The sequence below is a fragment of the Xiphophorus hellerii genome, chromosome 10, assembly GCF_003331165.1.
Source record: "Xiphophorus hellerii strain 12219 chromosome 10, Xiphophorus_hellerii-4.1, whole genome shotgun sequence".
NCBI classification, from domain to species: Eukaryota; Metazoa; Chordata; class Actinopteri; order Cyprinodontiformes; family Poeciliidae; genus Xiphophorus; species Xiphophorus hellerii.
In genome coordinates, this window is record NC_045681.1 from 26,014,925 (window position 1) to 26,030,509 (window position 15,585).

Sequence of the window (15,585 nt, forward strand, 5' to 3'; positions counted from 1 at the left end):
TTATCACCTGAAGAACATTTCCAGGATTAAGGGACTAATGCCAAAGCGGCATCACCAACGTAACCCAGAGTTGCTAACACGAAGTTAGCTAGTCAGTTGTTTCATAGTAACAAATACTATGACTTTGAAATGCCTTGCTGCTGAAATGTGCTATACAAATAAAATTTGATTTGATTTGAAAATAAATTTGATTTAGTATAAGAAAAGTACCGCTCACCGTTCTTTATGCAACTTCAAATGCCGAACAGTTGGAAGTTGTTGTATCTCCATCTGAGATCCTGGTCTTGCAGGTTTTGAATGTTTTACTCCATTTTTAGTTGGATATTTCATGATCGATGTACCCAAAATAAATTACTTGCAGGAGCATATCTGCTTTGAGCGTTTTTTTGTCTCTCGTTTTTTTCCCCTATTGCTATTTTAAAATCCTGTTAATTTGATTCATTGTGCTGCAGCTTACCACATACGTACGGAGTGTGGAAAAACAGAGGAACGGTCTGTGCTTGTTAATACAGAATGAGTAAAATTAATTAATGGGGCCACTTTATAAATAATGTGTTTACATTTTTAACACTTTTAGTAAAATACCATGTCTTTTCAAGTAAACAGCTTCAAGTCAAGTCCCAAGTCAATGGTGTGAAAATCAAAGTCAAGTCCGAGTCTTTGAGCATTTTTTTCAAGTCAAGTCTCAAGTCTTGATTTTAATGACTCGAGTCTGACTCGAGTCCCCACCTCTGCTGACTCCCGTCCTCTGTTTGCTGGGCCCATGCCTCTCTCCCCTGCTCCGCTCCCTCTGCCCCCTTACAGTCAGATAAACTAGTGCAGAAAAAATCCTAAAAATAAAGACTACCGGAGTAATGTGCGACAACACGGCATGATGTCGGGCTTTATTTCTCCACTGCTCACGAAGAATGATCTGTTTATTGCTCTTTTAATTCTGCACAATAAACTTAGAAAAAGCGGGAGGGGGTGGGGGGGGGGCAATATTTGGAGTGAATATAGCTGATAAAGCCTTCATGTAGTTGTGAAGCGCCTGGCGCTTACGTCACTATGACAACACAGCGACTAGTCGACGTCGACTTGGCTATTATCATGATGTAGTCGACCTTAAAAAATATGAAGTCATTCAACCCCTAATTTGTTTGAGATACATGGTCTGTTCCTGCCTATTTAGGGCATTAGCGTTGTCGCTGTGATTCTATTTTGCTGCTCTGTTTTGAACCAGAGAAATCCACTTCCTGACCCCTATCTGAATTTTGCACGTCATCATGGTCACATGTCTGCAACCCAGCAATACATTTCAGGAGTTGATTGGAAATTCACTTATCTATTTATACAGATATATCTGCACATTTTCAAACTACATTATCAGTAGTGCAGTCCAACCCACAAAGCCTCAGTACCTATATACTGAGGGGTACTCAATACGTCAATTGCAATCGACCGGTCGATTGCGGGAAGGTTTTGAGCCGATCTCTGCAGTAGGTAACAAACTGAACGCCACCCGGATGCTGAGACCAGCACTTCCTCTTCTGACAGGCTTATCAAAATATTCACTAAGATCCTAAACGTTTGTAGCTTCATTAAAGAATAATCATTTAAAAAATATCAACAAAATGTGTTAAAATTAATAATCTCAGTAATTATTGTTTCAACAAGGTGTTGTGCAATTCAGTGTGTTTCGGTTTCATTAACAAAAAAAAGGGGACTCAAAGACCGACTGACTAGCAGAGCAGGAGTTTAAATTAGCTACTCAACCACCACTGTGTTCATGTGAGGCTTATTAATAATCGAGAAATAAAGATCAAGCCTGAAAACCTAATAGCGTAACAGACTTAATGTTATGTTTTTAATGTAATCTGGTTGACTTGCAGGGCGCAGGCGGTTGCCACGGCAACGGCTGTGCTTAAACGACAGAGAGAGACGGAGAGTAAAAAGGTAGGAGTAGTTTTGAGCTGATCATCTGTTCGGGTTCTTTTACCTTTGTTTACCTTTGCTGTGACACATTAAAGCCGCTGTAGTTTCTGAACGTTCAATAAACGACAAACTTGGATTAACTACCTCGTTCGTTTGTGAGTATAAGTCATTCACAACAAACATCAAATAGAACAAATATATTTCATTAAGTTTTAACAAACAAATGGCTTCTACCACGATAATTATGTGAAATTAAATTAATTATATCCCAACTTCAGAAGATTTGCCTTTACCTTTACAGAGCTCTTTGGTTCCTCCTATCAGTCTGTAGTTTCTCATATTGAGGTCATCAAACCAAAGTTCAGATCTACCATAACTGACTGACACCTGCTGGCCTCAGGTTTGCAACCAGCTTCTGACTGAGAAACCAGTAACCTTCTCCCAGTGACAGAGTCTCACTGAGGAAGAAACTGCATTAGGTTTTCTATCACTTTATTTCTGCTATAACTAATTTATATTCGCATATAAAATAAGTCAATAGAGTTTAATTTACAATTTTATGTCTTCGTGTCATAAGGTAGATCTCAGCCGGCTGGTCAAAGAAAAAGTAGATCTTGGTCTCAAGAAGTTTGGGCACCCAAGGCGTGCTGTGGTGGCGGAGGGGTTAGCGCGACCCACATTCAGAGGCAACGTGGCCTCGACGCGGCTGTCGCGGGTTCGACTCCTGGACCCGACGACGTTTACCGCATGTCTTCCTCCCTCTCCTTCCCCCTTTCCTGTCAGCCTACTTTGAAAAGGGGACACTAGAGCCCACAAAATGACACCTTGCGGGGCGATAAAAAAAAAAAAGAAGTTTGGGCATCCCTGCTATATAGGAACATTCCTATGGTCCTTTGTGTGGTCTCTGCAGCACAAAGGTACTTCACAAATGCATAAGAAATGAGAACTGTTTTTCAATGTACTGTAAAGAAGTTTCTTATGTTCTTTACTTCACAATTCCTGAAAAATGCAACCACAAACAAATAGGAAAAAGAAAGAATCTGTCTTCGAACAGTACTAAGGGCTTTGAGGAAGCAAAGAGTTTATCATCATCTGACCTTTACCCCTTTAAACAAACCAGGAAAATCTCAAGGAAACTTACAATACCAGAAGCATGTTTTGGTTTAACACTGTAGGAAGTCTTCTCCTTGGCTTGTCTGAAACACTCTTCTGCTGCTTTTAACCTGCAAAACACAAATTTTAGAGTGAAAATAAGTACAGAGATTAGCAAAATTATTCCTACTTATGAAGCCGTTTCAAATTTTTAACACTGAAACCACAAAGTTTAATGTTAATTGGGATTTTATGTGATACCCTCAAACAAAGAAAGGCATGACTACCCAGTGGAAAGAAAAAATAGTGTCAAGTGCATTTTTATTAGGTGCACAACACAATTCAATTCAGTTTATTTACTGTATATAGCACCAATTCACAATTGTTGTCTCAAAACACTTTACAAAAAAAATAATTTCAGTCAATCACACATACAGTACATTCCAGTTGACCATACTAATCAAACAGTACAGTATGCTCAATCAATTATTTACATCCATCCATCCATCTTCTTCCGCTTATCCGGGGTCGGGTCGCGGGGGTAGCAGCTTCAGAAGGGAGGCCCAGACTTCCCTCTCCCCGGCCACTTCTTCCAGCTCTTCCGGGGGAATCCCGAGGCGCTCCCAGGCCAGCCGAGAGACATAGTCCCTCCAGCGTGTCCTGGGTCTTCCCCGGGGCCTCCTCCCGGTGGGACGTGCCCGGAATACCTCACCAGGGAGGCGTCCAGGAGGCATCCTGATCAGATGCCCGAGTCACCTCAACTGGCTCCTCTCGATGTGAAGGAGCAGCGGCTCTACTCCGAGTCCCTCCCGGATGACTGAGCTTCTCACCCTATCTCTAAGGGAGAGCCCAGCCACCCTACGGAGAAAACCCATTTCGGCCGCTTGTATCTGCGATCTCGTTCTTTCGGTCATGACCCAAAGCTCATGACCATAGATGAGGGTGGGAACGTAGATCGACCGGTAAATCGAGAGCTTCGCTTTTTGGCTCAGCTCTCTCTTCACCACGACGGACCGGTACAGCACCCGCTTGACGGCAGACGCTGCGCCAATCCGCCTGTCGATCTCCCGCTCCCTTCTTCCCCCATTCGTGAACAAGATCCCGAGATACTTGAACTCCTCCACTTGGGGCAGGACACCCCCCCCTGACCCGGAGAAGGCACTCTACCCTTTTCCAGCTCAAGACCATGGCCTCGGATTTGGAGGCACTGATCCTCATCCCGGCCGCTTCACACTCGGCTGCGAACCGCTCCAGCGAGAGCTGCAAAAAGCAGAGATGAGATCCTAAGGCCACCAAATCGGATCCCCTCAACACCTTGGCTGCGCCTAGAAATTCTGTCCATGAAAGTGATGAACAGAATCGGTGACAAAGGGCAGCCCTGGCGGAGTCCAACTCTCAACGGAAGCGAGCCCGACTTACTGCCGGCAATGCGGACCAGACTCTGACTCCGGTCATACAGGGACCTGACAGCCCGTATCAAAGGGCCCGGTACCCCATACTCCCGGAGAACCCTCCACAGGGCTCCCCGAGGGACACGGTCGAACGCTTTCTCCAAGTCCACAAAACACATGTAGACCGGTTGGGCGTACTCCCATGCACCCTCCAGGACCCTGTCGAGGGTGTAGAGCTGGTCCAGTGTTCCACGACCAGGACGAAAACCACACTGCTCTTCCTGAATCCGAGGTTCGACTATCCGACGGACTCTCCTCTCCAGGACCCCTGAATAGACCTTGCCAGGGAGGCTTAAGAGTGTGACCCCTGTATAATTGGAGCACACCATTCGGTCCCCCTTTTTGAATAGGGGGACCACCACCCCAGTCTGCCAATCCAGGGGAACAGCGATATTGCAGAGTCGCGTCAGCCAACACAACCCTACAATATCTAGAGCCTTAAGGATCTCCGGGCGAATCTCATCCACCCCTGGAGCCTTGCCACCGAGGAGCTTCTTAACCACCTCGGCGACCTCGTCCCCAGAGATTGGAGAGCCCAACCCAGAATCCCCAGGCTCAGCTTCCCCAATGGAAGGCATGTTGGTGGGATTGAGGAGGTCTTCGAAGTACTCTGCCCACCGGCCCACGACGTCCCGAATAGAGGTCAGCAGCACACCATCCCCACTATAAACAGCGTTGGTGCTGTACTGCGGCCTAGGGTGTCCTGGTGCCAAGTGCACATATGGACACCCTTATGCTTGAACATGGTGTTCGTTATGGACAATCCATGACGAGCACAGAAGTCCAACAACAGAACACCGCTCGAGTTCAGATCGGGGGGGCCGTTCCTCCCAACCACGCCCCTCCAGGTCTCACTGTCATTGCCCACGTGAGCGTTGATGTCCCCCAGCAGAACAAGGGAGTCCCCAGGAGGAGCACTCTCCAGTACCCCCTCTAAGGACTCCAAAAAGGGTGAGTAATCTGAACTGTTGTTCGGCCCGTAAGCACAAACAACAGTCAGGACCTGTCCCCCCACCCGTAGGCGGAGGGAGGCTACCCTCTCGTTCACCGGGGTAAACCCCAACGTACAGGCGCCGAGATGGGGAGCAACAAGTATGCCCACTCCTGCCCGACGCCTCTCACCTTGGGCAACTACAGAATGGAAGTATGTCCAGTCCCTCTCAAGGAGACTGGTTCCAGAACCAGAGCCATGCGTCGAGGTGAGACCGACTATTTCTAGCCGGAACCTCTCGACCTCACACACTAGCTCCGGCTCCTTCCCCACCAGAGAGGTGACATTCCATGTCCCAAGAGCCAGCTTCTGCAACCGAGGATCGGACCGCCAGGGTCCCCTCCCTTGGCCGCCACCCATCACACAATGCACCCGACCCCTTTGGCCCCTCTCACGGGTGGTGGGCCCATGGGAGGGGGGGCCCATGTTTCCTCTTAGGGCTGAGCTCGGCCGGGCTCCATGGGTAAAAGCCCGGCCACCAGGCGCTCGCCATCGTGCCCCCCCTCCAGGCCTGGCACCAGCGTGGGGCCCTGGTGACCCGCGTCCGGGCGAGGGAACACCAAGTCCAAGGTTTTCATTCATCATTGGGGTCTTCGGGCTGCGCTTCGTCTGGTCCCTCACCTAGGACCTGTCTGCCTTGGGTGACCCTACCAGGGGCATGAAGCCCCAGATAGCATAGCTCCTAGGATCATTGGGATACTCAAACCCCTCCACCACGATAAGGTGGCAGCCCAAGGAGATTAATTTTTAATCTATTTACAGTAGATTAAAAAGTTCCTATCACGTTTCTGCTTGTTTGGTATGAGGGGTGGCAACATGCAAGCCATTCCAGGAGAAGTGAATGCTATTGATCTAACAGCTGTCCTGTGGATAGATTTCCCCACCAGCTTTTCACACCTAAAGACTTAACCTTTTGCCTGTTTATCTTTGCAAAACAACCCGTTGTTATATATATATATACACACTGCTTTGACGTTTAGAACCACAGAGTCAATATATTTTATTGGATTTTAGGTGTTATATCGACACAAAGTGAAGCATAGTCTGGAAGAAAAATGAGAAGCTGATTCTTGTTATTATTATTATTATTATTAAGATAATAATCTTAATAAGATAATTGTATATATACATATATACTGTATATGTGTGGGTGTGCGTGTGTGTATTTTCAGACATAAAAAAAAAAAAATTAGATAAGCAATACAAGGAGCAGTCTAGAGGTACCATGAACTCAAGCTAATTTATTCATTAATTGACGTGTGCAGGTTAGTGTGTGCTGTAAAATGACAGTGGGATAATTTTATAAATCAAGTTGAACGTAATGTGGAGTGTATTAGACATATGTTTTACATACATACATTACATTCCACATTGTAACTTTTACATTCTGAAGTAGTTGTTTAATCAGTCTAACGAACAGAGATAACTGTTCTTTAATGTGGTGGTGAGTTCCAACATTAGTACATACTACTATGTACTAATCCTTCACAGGAGTACAGACTCCTGTGAAGGATAGCCCTAGGGTTATCCTTCACAGGGCTAGAAAGGTGAAAAGTTGTAGTGTGGAATGATTATAGTTTTATAGGCTGTTTTACTGAAACAACGGGTTGTTTTGCAAAGATAAACAGGCAAAAGGTTAAGTCTTTAGGTGTGAAAAGCTGGTGGGGAAATCTATCCACAGGACAACTCTTAGTCATCAATGCAAAAATTTGGTTTTACGGTAGAGTGGCATGAAGAAAGTCATTGTTAAAAGAAAACCATAAAAATCCTGTTTGCAGTTTTCTAGAAGCCATGTTGGACATAGCAAACGTGAAAGAATAAGCTTTGGTTAGACCAGAACAAAATAAAACTTTCTGGACAAAATGAAAAACATGGAGAACTAACACTGCACATCACTCTGAACACACAATTTCCACTGACATAAAAAATAAAAGGAGATAAAATTTTTGTCTTCATATCTTGAAACATTAAATGTACCGTATTTTCCGCACTATAAGGCGCACCTAAAAGCCTTCAATTTTCTCAAAAGCCGAGAATGGGCCTTATAATCCGGTGCGCCTTATATATGGACCAACATTGAGCCACAACAGGTCTCGCAACTACGGTAAGCAGCCGCCGACTTCATTTTCCCACATAGAAGAAGAAGTGCGCGGTGCACGCTGGGTTTTGTGTAAAGACCCCAAAATGGCTCCTATTAAGAGACACGCTTACGACGCAGAGTTTAAGCTCAAGGCGATCGGTCACGCAGTAGAACAGGGGAATAGAGCAGCACCATATATTGTGATTGCACTAACGTTTGATTTACCCTAACAGTATCAGACTGTTTTTTACGTGTTTATTGAATCGAGGAAAAGTTCCCCTCCACCATATGTTATACCTTGCTATTGTTAAAAGATAAACTGTGTCACAAAAACACCACGTCACTTACTTTACCTCGGGGAAAATAATAAAACAGCTGTTTATTCATTTTGGGAATGAACGGAGTTTTCAGAACGCTGGTTTGTAATCTATTAATAAAGTTTGACTGACCTATCTGACTATTTTGTTGACATTCCCTTTAGCGCAGTTCCATCTAATGGATGCATAACGTAACCCCAGCCTCTACTGTAGCGTCTATTCTATGCGCCTTATAATGCGGTGCGCCTTATATATGAAAAAAGTTTTAAAATAGGCCATTCATTGAAGGTACGCCTTATAATGTGGTGCTCCTTATAGTGCGGAAAATACGGTACATTAAATTATGGAATCATGCAAATATGTTCTTTAATAAAACACTGTAAAAGTGTGTGTCTGTTCATCGATGTCAATATAAAAACTATCAGAATCATTTCTATCAAATAAAAACATTGTGCAAGACAAATCCCCCCAAAACATTTAAAAAATCACATCAAAAGTTAGAAACACTGTCTTTAGTGCTTTCTTTGATTACCAAATATATTAGTGTATTTAAGAGAATGTGTCAATAACACAATGGTATTAACTTGGAATGCTTTGTAGAATAGCACTTTGTGAAGTTCGGTCTATTTACTTATATTAACTTACTGGCAGAGAAGACACATTCAATATGGCGGATGCTGTGACGTATCGCAGCAACGGGCTGACCCGCTCCATGAGGCGTCTATTTATACTGTACATGTCTATGCTCCTCCCTATCAGTAACTAAAATCTCCCCCTTGTCTAACTCAGTTGATTGTCAAGACTTCAATCTAAACCACTTAAAGGGGGAAGATGCCGAAAACTAATAAGACCGAAAAGAAAACGTCCAAAACACAAACAGTCAGGAGATGGCAGTGAGGATGGTGCTACCACGGGGAAAGCTAGTGTTAACTTAGAACAACATAAGTTTCTGGAGAGTATCAAGATGATTTCTAGAAATTTAAGAGATTAAAAAAGAAATGAAACATAACATAGAATAATTCACAGAAGATGTAAAGACTACAATGAAAAAAGACCTTAGCAGATTCAGTGAGGAAATGATGCATGAGCTACAGAACCAGAAGGGCAATATCACCGAAGCACAGACCAGAATAGCTGACCTCAAAGCTGCGTACTTGGAAATAAAAGACACACTACTTGAGAGACATTAGCAAGAAACAAAGCAATGAATGACAATTTGGAGGATTTGGAGAGCTGAAGCCGGAGAAACAATCTTCGTATCTATGGAGTTTCGAAGGGAAAAGAAGGTAAATTGGTTACCAATTTTGTCGCTGATCTGCTCACAAAGCAGCTGAAGCTACTAGATGGAAGTGAACTCCGAATTCAGCGAGCACACCGAGCTCTGGCACCCAAACCACCTCCCAATGCAGCCCCAAGGTCTATAATTGTGAATATTTTGCAATTCAGTCTGAAAGAAGTGGTTCTGAGGAAAGCATGGGAACAGAAGGTGGAGATGGAAGGCAAACTCCTTTATTTTGACAACAATTATGCTACTGATGTTTTAGAAAAATGCAAAGCCTATGGCCCATTAAAGAAAAGAGTCAGATTCCAGACGCCATGCACCAAGATAAGAATCTTCTGGATCTCTGGAGTGCGGACCAACAAGATCGCGGACAAAGCAGGGTCGAACATGACCAAGAAAGGTTTCAACTTGACCTGGGTAACAAAAGAAAACAAGCTAAAAGGAGAGGTTGGATGCGCTGTTATGGACACTAATCAACAACACCGGTGTAGGACAACACGTGAAGGAGAGGCTCACAGAGTTCAGACACGAGGAACAGCGCCTCTGAGCATCGGAAGACAGGAGGAGGTTTGCTTACAATACAATAAAATAAAAAAAAAGATTCAAGTATTGTATGTGTGATTTACCAGCCTGACTTAATCCTGTTTTGGAGATCAATTTCTCTTCTGCTACTACAGTGGGGCAAAAAAGTATTTAGTCAGCCACCAATTGTGCAAGTTCTCCCACTTAAAAAGATGAGAGAGGCCTGTAATTTTCATCATAGATATACCTCAACTATGAGAGACAAAAGGAGAAAAAAAAATCCAGAAAATCACATTGTCTGATTTTTAAAGAATTTATTTGCAAAATATGGTGGAAAATAAGTATTTGGTCAATAACAAAAGTTCATCTCAATACTTTGTTATATACCCTTTGTTGGCAATGACAGAGATCAAACGTTTTCTGTAAGTCTTCACAAGGTTTTCACACACTGTTGCTGGTATTTTGGCCCATTCCTCCATGCAGATCTCCTCTAGAGCAGTGATGTTCTGGGGCTGTCGCTGGGCAACACGGACTTTCAACTCCCTCCAAAGATTTTCTATGGGGTTGAGATCTGGAGACTGGCTAGGCCACTCCAGGACCTCCGAAGCCACTCCTTCGTTACCCAGGCGGTGTGTTTGGGATCATTGTCATGCTGAAAGACCCAGCCACGTTTCATCTTCAATGCCCTTGCTGATGGAAGGAGGTTTTCACTCAAAATTTGACGATACATGGCCCCATTCATTCTTTCCTTTACACGGATCAGTCGTCCTGGTCCCTTAGCAGAAAAACAGCCCCAAAGCATGATGTTTCCACCCCCATGCTTCACAGTACGTATGGTGTTCTTTGGATGCAACTCGGCATTCTCTCTCCTCCAAACACGACGAGTAGAGTTTGTACCAAAAAGTTCTATTTTGGTTTCATCTGACCATATGATATTCTCCCAGTCATCTTCTGGATCATCCAAATGCTCTCTAGCAAACTTGAGATGGGTCTTGACATGTACTGGCTTAAGCAGGGGGACACATCTGGCACTGCAGGATTTGAGTCCCTGGCGGCGTAGTGTGTTACTGATAGTAGCCTTTGTTACTTTGGTCCCAGCTCTCTGCAGGTCATTCACTAGGTTCCCCCGTGTGGTTCTGGGATTTTTGCTCACCATTCTTGTGATCATTTTGACCCCACAGGGTGAGATCTTGCGTGGAGCCCCAGATCGAGGGAGATTATCAGTGGTCTTGTATGTGTTCCATTTTCTAATAATTGATCCCACAGTTGATTTCTTCACACCAAGTTGTTTACCTATTGTAGATTCAGTCTTCCCAGCCTGGTGCAGGTCTATAATTTTGTTTCGGGTGTCCTTTGACAGCTCTCTAGTTTTGGCCATGGTGGAGTTTAGAGTGTGACTGTTTGAGGTTGTGGACAGATGTCTTTTATACTGATAACGGGTTCAAACAGGTGCCATTAATACAGGTAACGAGTGGAGGACAGAGGAGCCTCTTACAGAAGAAGTTACAGGTCTGTGAGAGCCAGAAATCTTGCTTGTTTGTAGCTGACCAAATACTTATTTTCCACCATATTTTGCAAATAAATTCTTTAAAAATCAGACGATGTGATTTTCTGGATTTTTTTTCTCCTTTTGTCTCTCAGAGTTGAGGGTTAGATATCTATGATGAAAATTACAGGCCTCTCTCATCTTTTTAAGTGGGAGAACTTGCACAATTGGTGGCTGAGTAAATACTTTTTTGCCCCACTGTAGTTATTTCTGGTAGGTCTTTTGATACAGATATTTATCTAAAATACCGAATGGAGTAAATGTTGTAGCGCACGCCAAATGTTGGACAAGTGGATCTCATTCTACTACTAGAGAGGGCCCCCACCCTAGTGTGGTCTTATGGCCTAACCTTAACCCTACACTTAAGCATGTTAATACTGTTACTAGTTCCTCACTGGGTAAATGATTATACAGTATATAATCCGAAAAAGCAAATAAGAGAAACAATTATGTCTGATACAGTGGCCAGCTTATAATAAATATTTTATTCCAGACCCACAATTTAAACAATGGCTAGAGAAAGGTTTAACAGCACTGTTAGTAGTCCTTAAAGATGGGCACTTTAAAAGTTTCCAGGAACTACAGTAAGAGTTTGCTCCAAGAACTCAAGATAATTTTAGAGACCTACAATTAAGGGACTTTTATAACCAAAAAATTAAACATAAGACAGACCTCAACAAAAATGGGATTATCAAAATGTGGATTGAATCTTATTAGAATAAACACACACAGAACAGTATCTACTCTATATATACAGTGCCTTGCGAAAGTATTCGCCCCCCTTGAACTTTTCAACCTTTTGCCGCTTTTCAGGTTTCAAACATAAAGATCTAAAATTGTCATTATTTTATGAAAAATGAACAAAAAGTGGGACACAATCATGAGGTGGAACAAAATTTACTGAACATTTTAAACTTTTTTAACAAATAAAAAACTGCAAAGTGGGGCGTGCAATATTATTTGGCCCCCTTGCGTTAATACTTTGTAGCGCCACCTTTTGCTGCGATTAAAGCTACAAGTCGCTTGGTTTTGTCTCTATCAGTTTTGCACAACGAGAGACTGAAATTATTGCCCATTCTTTCTTGCAAACCAGCTGGAGCTCAGTGAGGTTGGATGGAGAGAGCTTGTGAACATCAGTTTTCAGCTCTTTCCACAGATTCTCGATTGGATTCAGGTCTGAACTTGACTTGGCCATTCTAACACCTGGATACGTTTATTTGTGAACCATTCCATTGTAGGGTTTTGCTTTATGTTTGGGATCATTGTCTTGGAAGGTAAATCTCCGTCCCATTCTCAGGTCTTTTGCAGACTCCAACAGGTTTTCTTCCAGAATGGTCCTGTATTTTGACTCCATCCATCTTCCCATCAATTTTAACCATCTTCCCGTCCCTGCTGATGAAAAGTAGGCCCAAACCATGATGATGCCACCACCATATTTGACAGTGGGGATGGTGTGTTTAGGGTGATGACCTATGTTGCTTTTATGCCAAACATATCTTTTTGAATTGTGGCCAAAGACTTTGATTTTGGTTTCATCTGACCACAGCACCTTCTTCCACATGTTTGATGCGTCTCCCAGGTGGCTTGTGGCAAACTTTAAACGAGACTTTTTTTGGATATCTTTGAGAAATGTCTTTCTTCTTGTCGCTCTTCCATAAAGGCCAGATTTGTGCAGTGTACCACTGATTGTTGTCCTATGGACAGACTCTCCCACCTCAGCTGTAGATCTCTGCAGTTCATCCAGAGTGATCATGGGCCTCTTGGCTGCATCTCTGATCAGTCTTCTACTTATTCAAGATGAAAGTTTAGAGGGCAGCCGGGTCTTGGTGTATTTGCTGTGGTCTGATACTCCTTCCATTTCAATATGATCACTTGCACAGTGCTCCTTGAGAGGTTTAAAGCTCTGGAAATCTTATTGTATCCAAATCCGGCTTTAAACTTCTCCACAACAGTGTCTCGGACCTGCCTGGTGTGTTCCTTGGTCTTCATAATGCTCTCTGTGCTTTAAACACAACCCTGGGACCATCACAGAGCAGGTGCATTTATACGGGGACTTGATTACACACAGGTGGATTCTACTTATCAGTCATTTAGGACAACATTGGATCATTCAGAGATTTCACTCAACTTCTGGAGTGAGCTTGCTGCATTGAAAGTAAAGAGCCGAATAATATTGTACGCCCCACTTTTCAGTTTTTTATTTGTTAAAGTTTAAAATATCCAACAAATTTCATTCCACCTCACAATTGTGTCTCACTTATTGTTCATTCTTAACAAAATAATAAAAATTTTAGATCTTTACGTTTGAAGCCTGAAAAGCGGGAAAAGGTTGAAAAGTTCAAGGGGGCCAAATTTGTCAATGTCAGATTTATTTATATAGCACTTTAAAAACAGGTGTAAAACTGCACCAAAGCGCTACACAAGAACGACAATAACACAAATTGATAAAAACAGTATACTTTCGCAAGGCACTGTATCTGTTAGAAAATACATCGCTAACAAATTGGATATTAAAACGAAATGGAAAGGACTTGGGAATTATACTAACAGAAGACGATTGGCTGGGGCGTGCTGTGGTGGCGCAGGGGGTTAGCACGCCCCACGTTTGGAGGCCTTAGTCCTCGACGCGGACGTCGCGGGTTCGACTCCCGGTCCCGACGACCTTTGCCGCATGTCTTCCCCCTCTCCTCACCCTCCTTCCTGTCTGCCTACTGTCTAAAAAAAAAAAACGAGCCACTAGCGCCGCAAAAACTCTTCGGAGAAAAAAATTGAAAAAAAAAAGAAGACGATTGGCTGAATATCTGGAAGGCCCAAATTACAACATCCTCTTCTATAATTTGGAGAACATTGTTTTGAAGAACACGATCAGATTTTTTGTAACACCCAAAATCACCAGTAAATTCAAATCTAGAGTTCAACCATGTTGGAGAGATTGTGGAGCATTTAATGTTAACCACACACGTTTTCTAGCTTTGTCCCAGAATCACACCGTTCTGGGACAAAATACACAAGGAGATTGTAACAATATTGGGCTACACAATACCTAAAAGTTGTTTGGTTTTATATCTTGGTCTCTTGGAAAATACTGCACTTAAAAATGACTGTTATTTATTTAAAATTCTTCTAACGGCAGCCAAAAAGGTAATCACCAGGAAATGGTGCCAACCTGAACCTCCTACTACAAAGGAATGGATACAGACTGTAAACTCATTATTTGAGAGAGATTTTAACACACAGAGTAAGGACAAAGGAAGAGCAATGCCAGGACAAATGGGAAAAATAGACAAATGTCACATCAACATTAAAGGACTAATTTTGAATATAAAGGGTCCCCTTGTGTTATGTGTTATTTAACTAAGAGTCTCCCCCTAGAGTGTAGTTTGTTTTTTTCTTGGTTTGTTTTTTTCTGTCTCTTATATTTTCTGTGTATTGTTTGACCTTTTTTCTTGATTGTATCTAAAAATGTCAATAAAAATAAAGTTATTAAAAAAAAAATCAATGTTACTCAATCAGTACATACTAATGTTTTTAAGTTTTGAAAATGTCACTTTTTAGGCAAGTTTGCATACAATTTTCAAGTAAAATCCACTTATTTTGTTTTAGTGTAGCATAGCATGCTACGGTAACTTAAATGGTTTAAGTCAATGAGTTTCCTCAAATCGAGTTCAATTAATTTATCAGTTTTAACAGTATACACTCACAATCCTTTTTGCCATAGGCGTCTATGCATTTTTATTGTCACCATCTGAAAATAAAAAATAGAAAATCTTCTATTTTCATAAGATAAAATGGAAATATATTTTTAGAATCTAAACCTAAAATCCATAAATAGGACAGGAGAAAAGAAATAGGGATGGAAGTAAAAAATAAAAGTTTGAGGAAACAAGAAATTTCTATGGTGAAGGAGTGGGTAGGTAGTATTCTACCTTTCCTTGAGAATAGTTTTGTTCTCTTTTTTCCATTGGTCCTTGAAATCGGAGGAGAATTCATGCCAGATGGAAAATAAAGTGTTGGGGGAAACCTCCTTTTCTCCTGCTTTGGGCTTCACTGAATAGAACACCGTCAGCTCTATGAACCTAAAGAGAACAGACACATCCACAATGTCATTTTTTTATATTTAACAACCAGAGAGAGATACAGATACAGTTCCTAAATTTGTCTTACTTTTTGAAATAAGATTTTGTGAAAAAATATATTAAGTATAAAGTAATCACAGTGATATGCAGGAAACTATGACATCAATGAGTGTTAAACAGAAAAAACAGACTGAGCTTACAGTTTGTGAGTGCTGCTGAGTTGAGCATCCAGGATCTCTAGTTCACTTTTAGCTAACAAAGGAAGAAAAGTTTGAAACTCAGTTTCATTTCATTTGTTTATTTGTTGGTAGCAC

General features: G+C 42.3%; 1 protein-coding gene across 1 annotated transcript in view; it reads right to left on the reverse strand.

The window, feature by feature from the left end:
- Positions 1 to 15,585, reverse strand: part of LOC116726979 (formin-2-like) — an 86,873-nt gene that overhangs the window by 12,181 nt on the left and 59,107 nt on the right. Inside the window, exons 16-18 of the mRNA XM_032573967.1 lie at positions 15,472 to 15,523; positions 15,122 to 15,271; positions 3,056 to 3,137 (exon numbers count right to left, since the gene is read on the reverse strand). Of these exons, the coding sequence (XP_032429858.1) occupies positions 3,056 to 3,137; positions 15,122 to 15,271; positions 15,472 to 15,523 (284 nt within the window). The remainder of the gene's footprint in view (positions 1 to 3,055; positions 3,138 to 15,121; positions 15,272 to 15,471; positions 15,524 to 15,585) is intronic.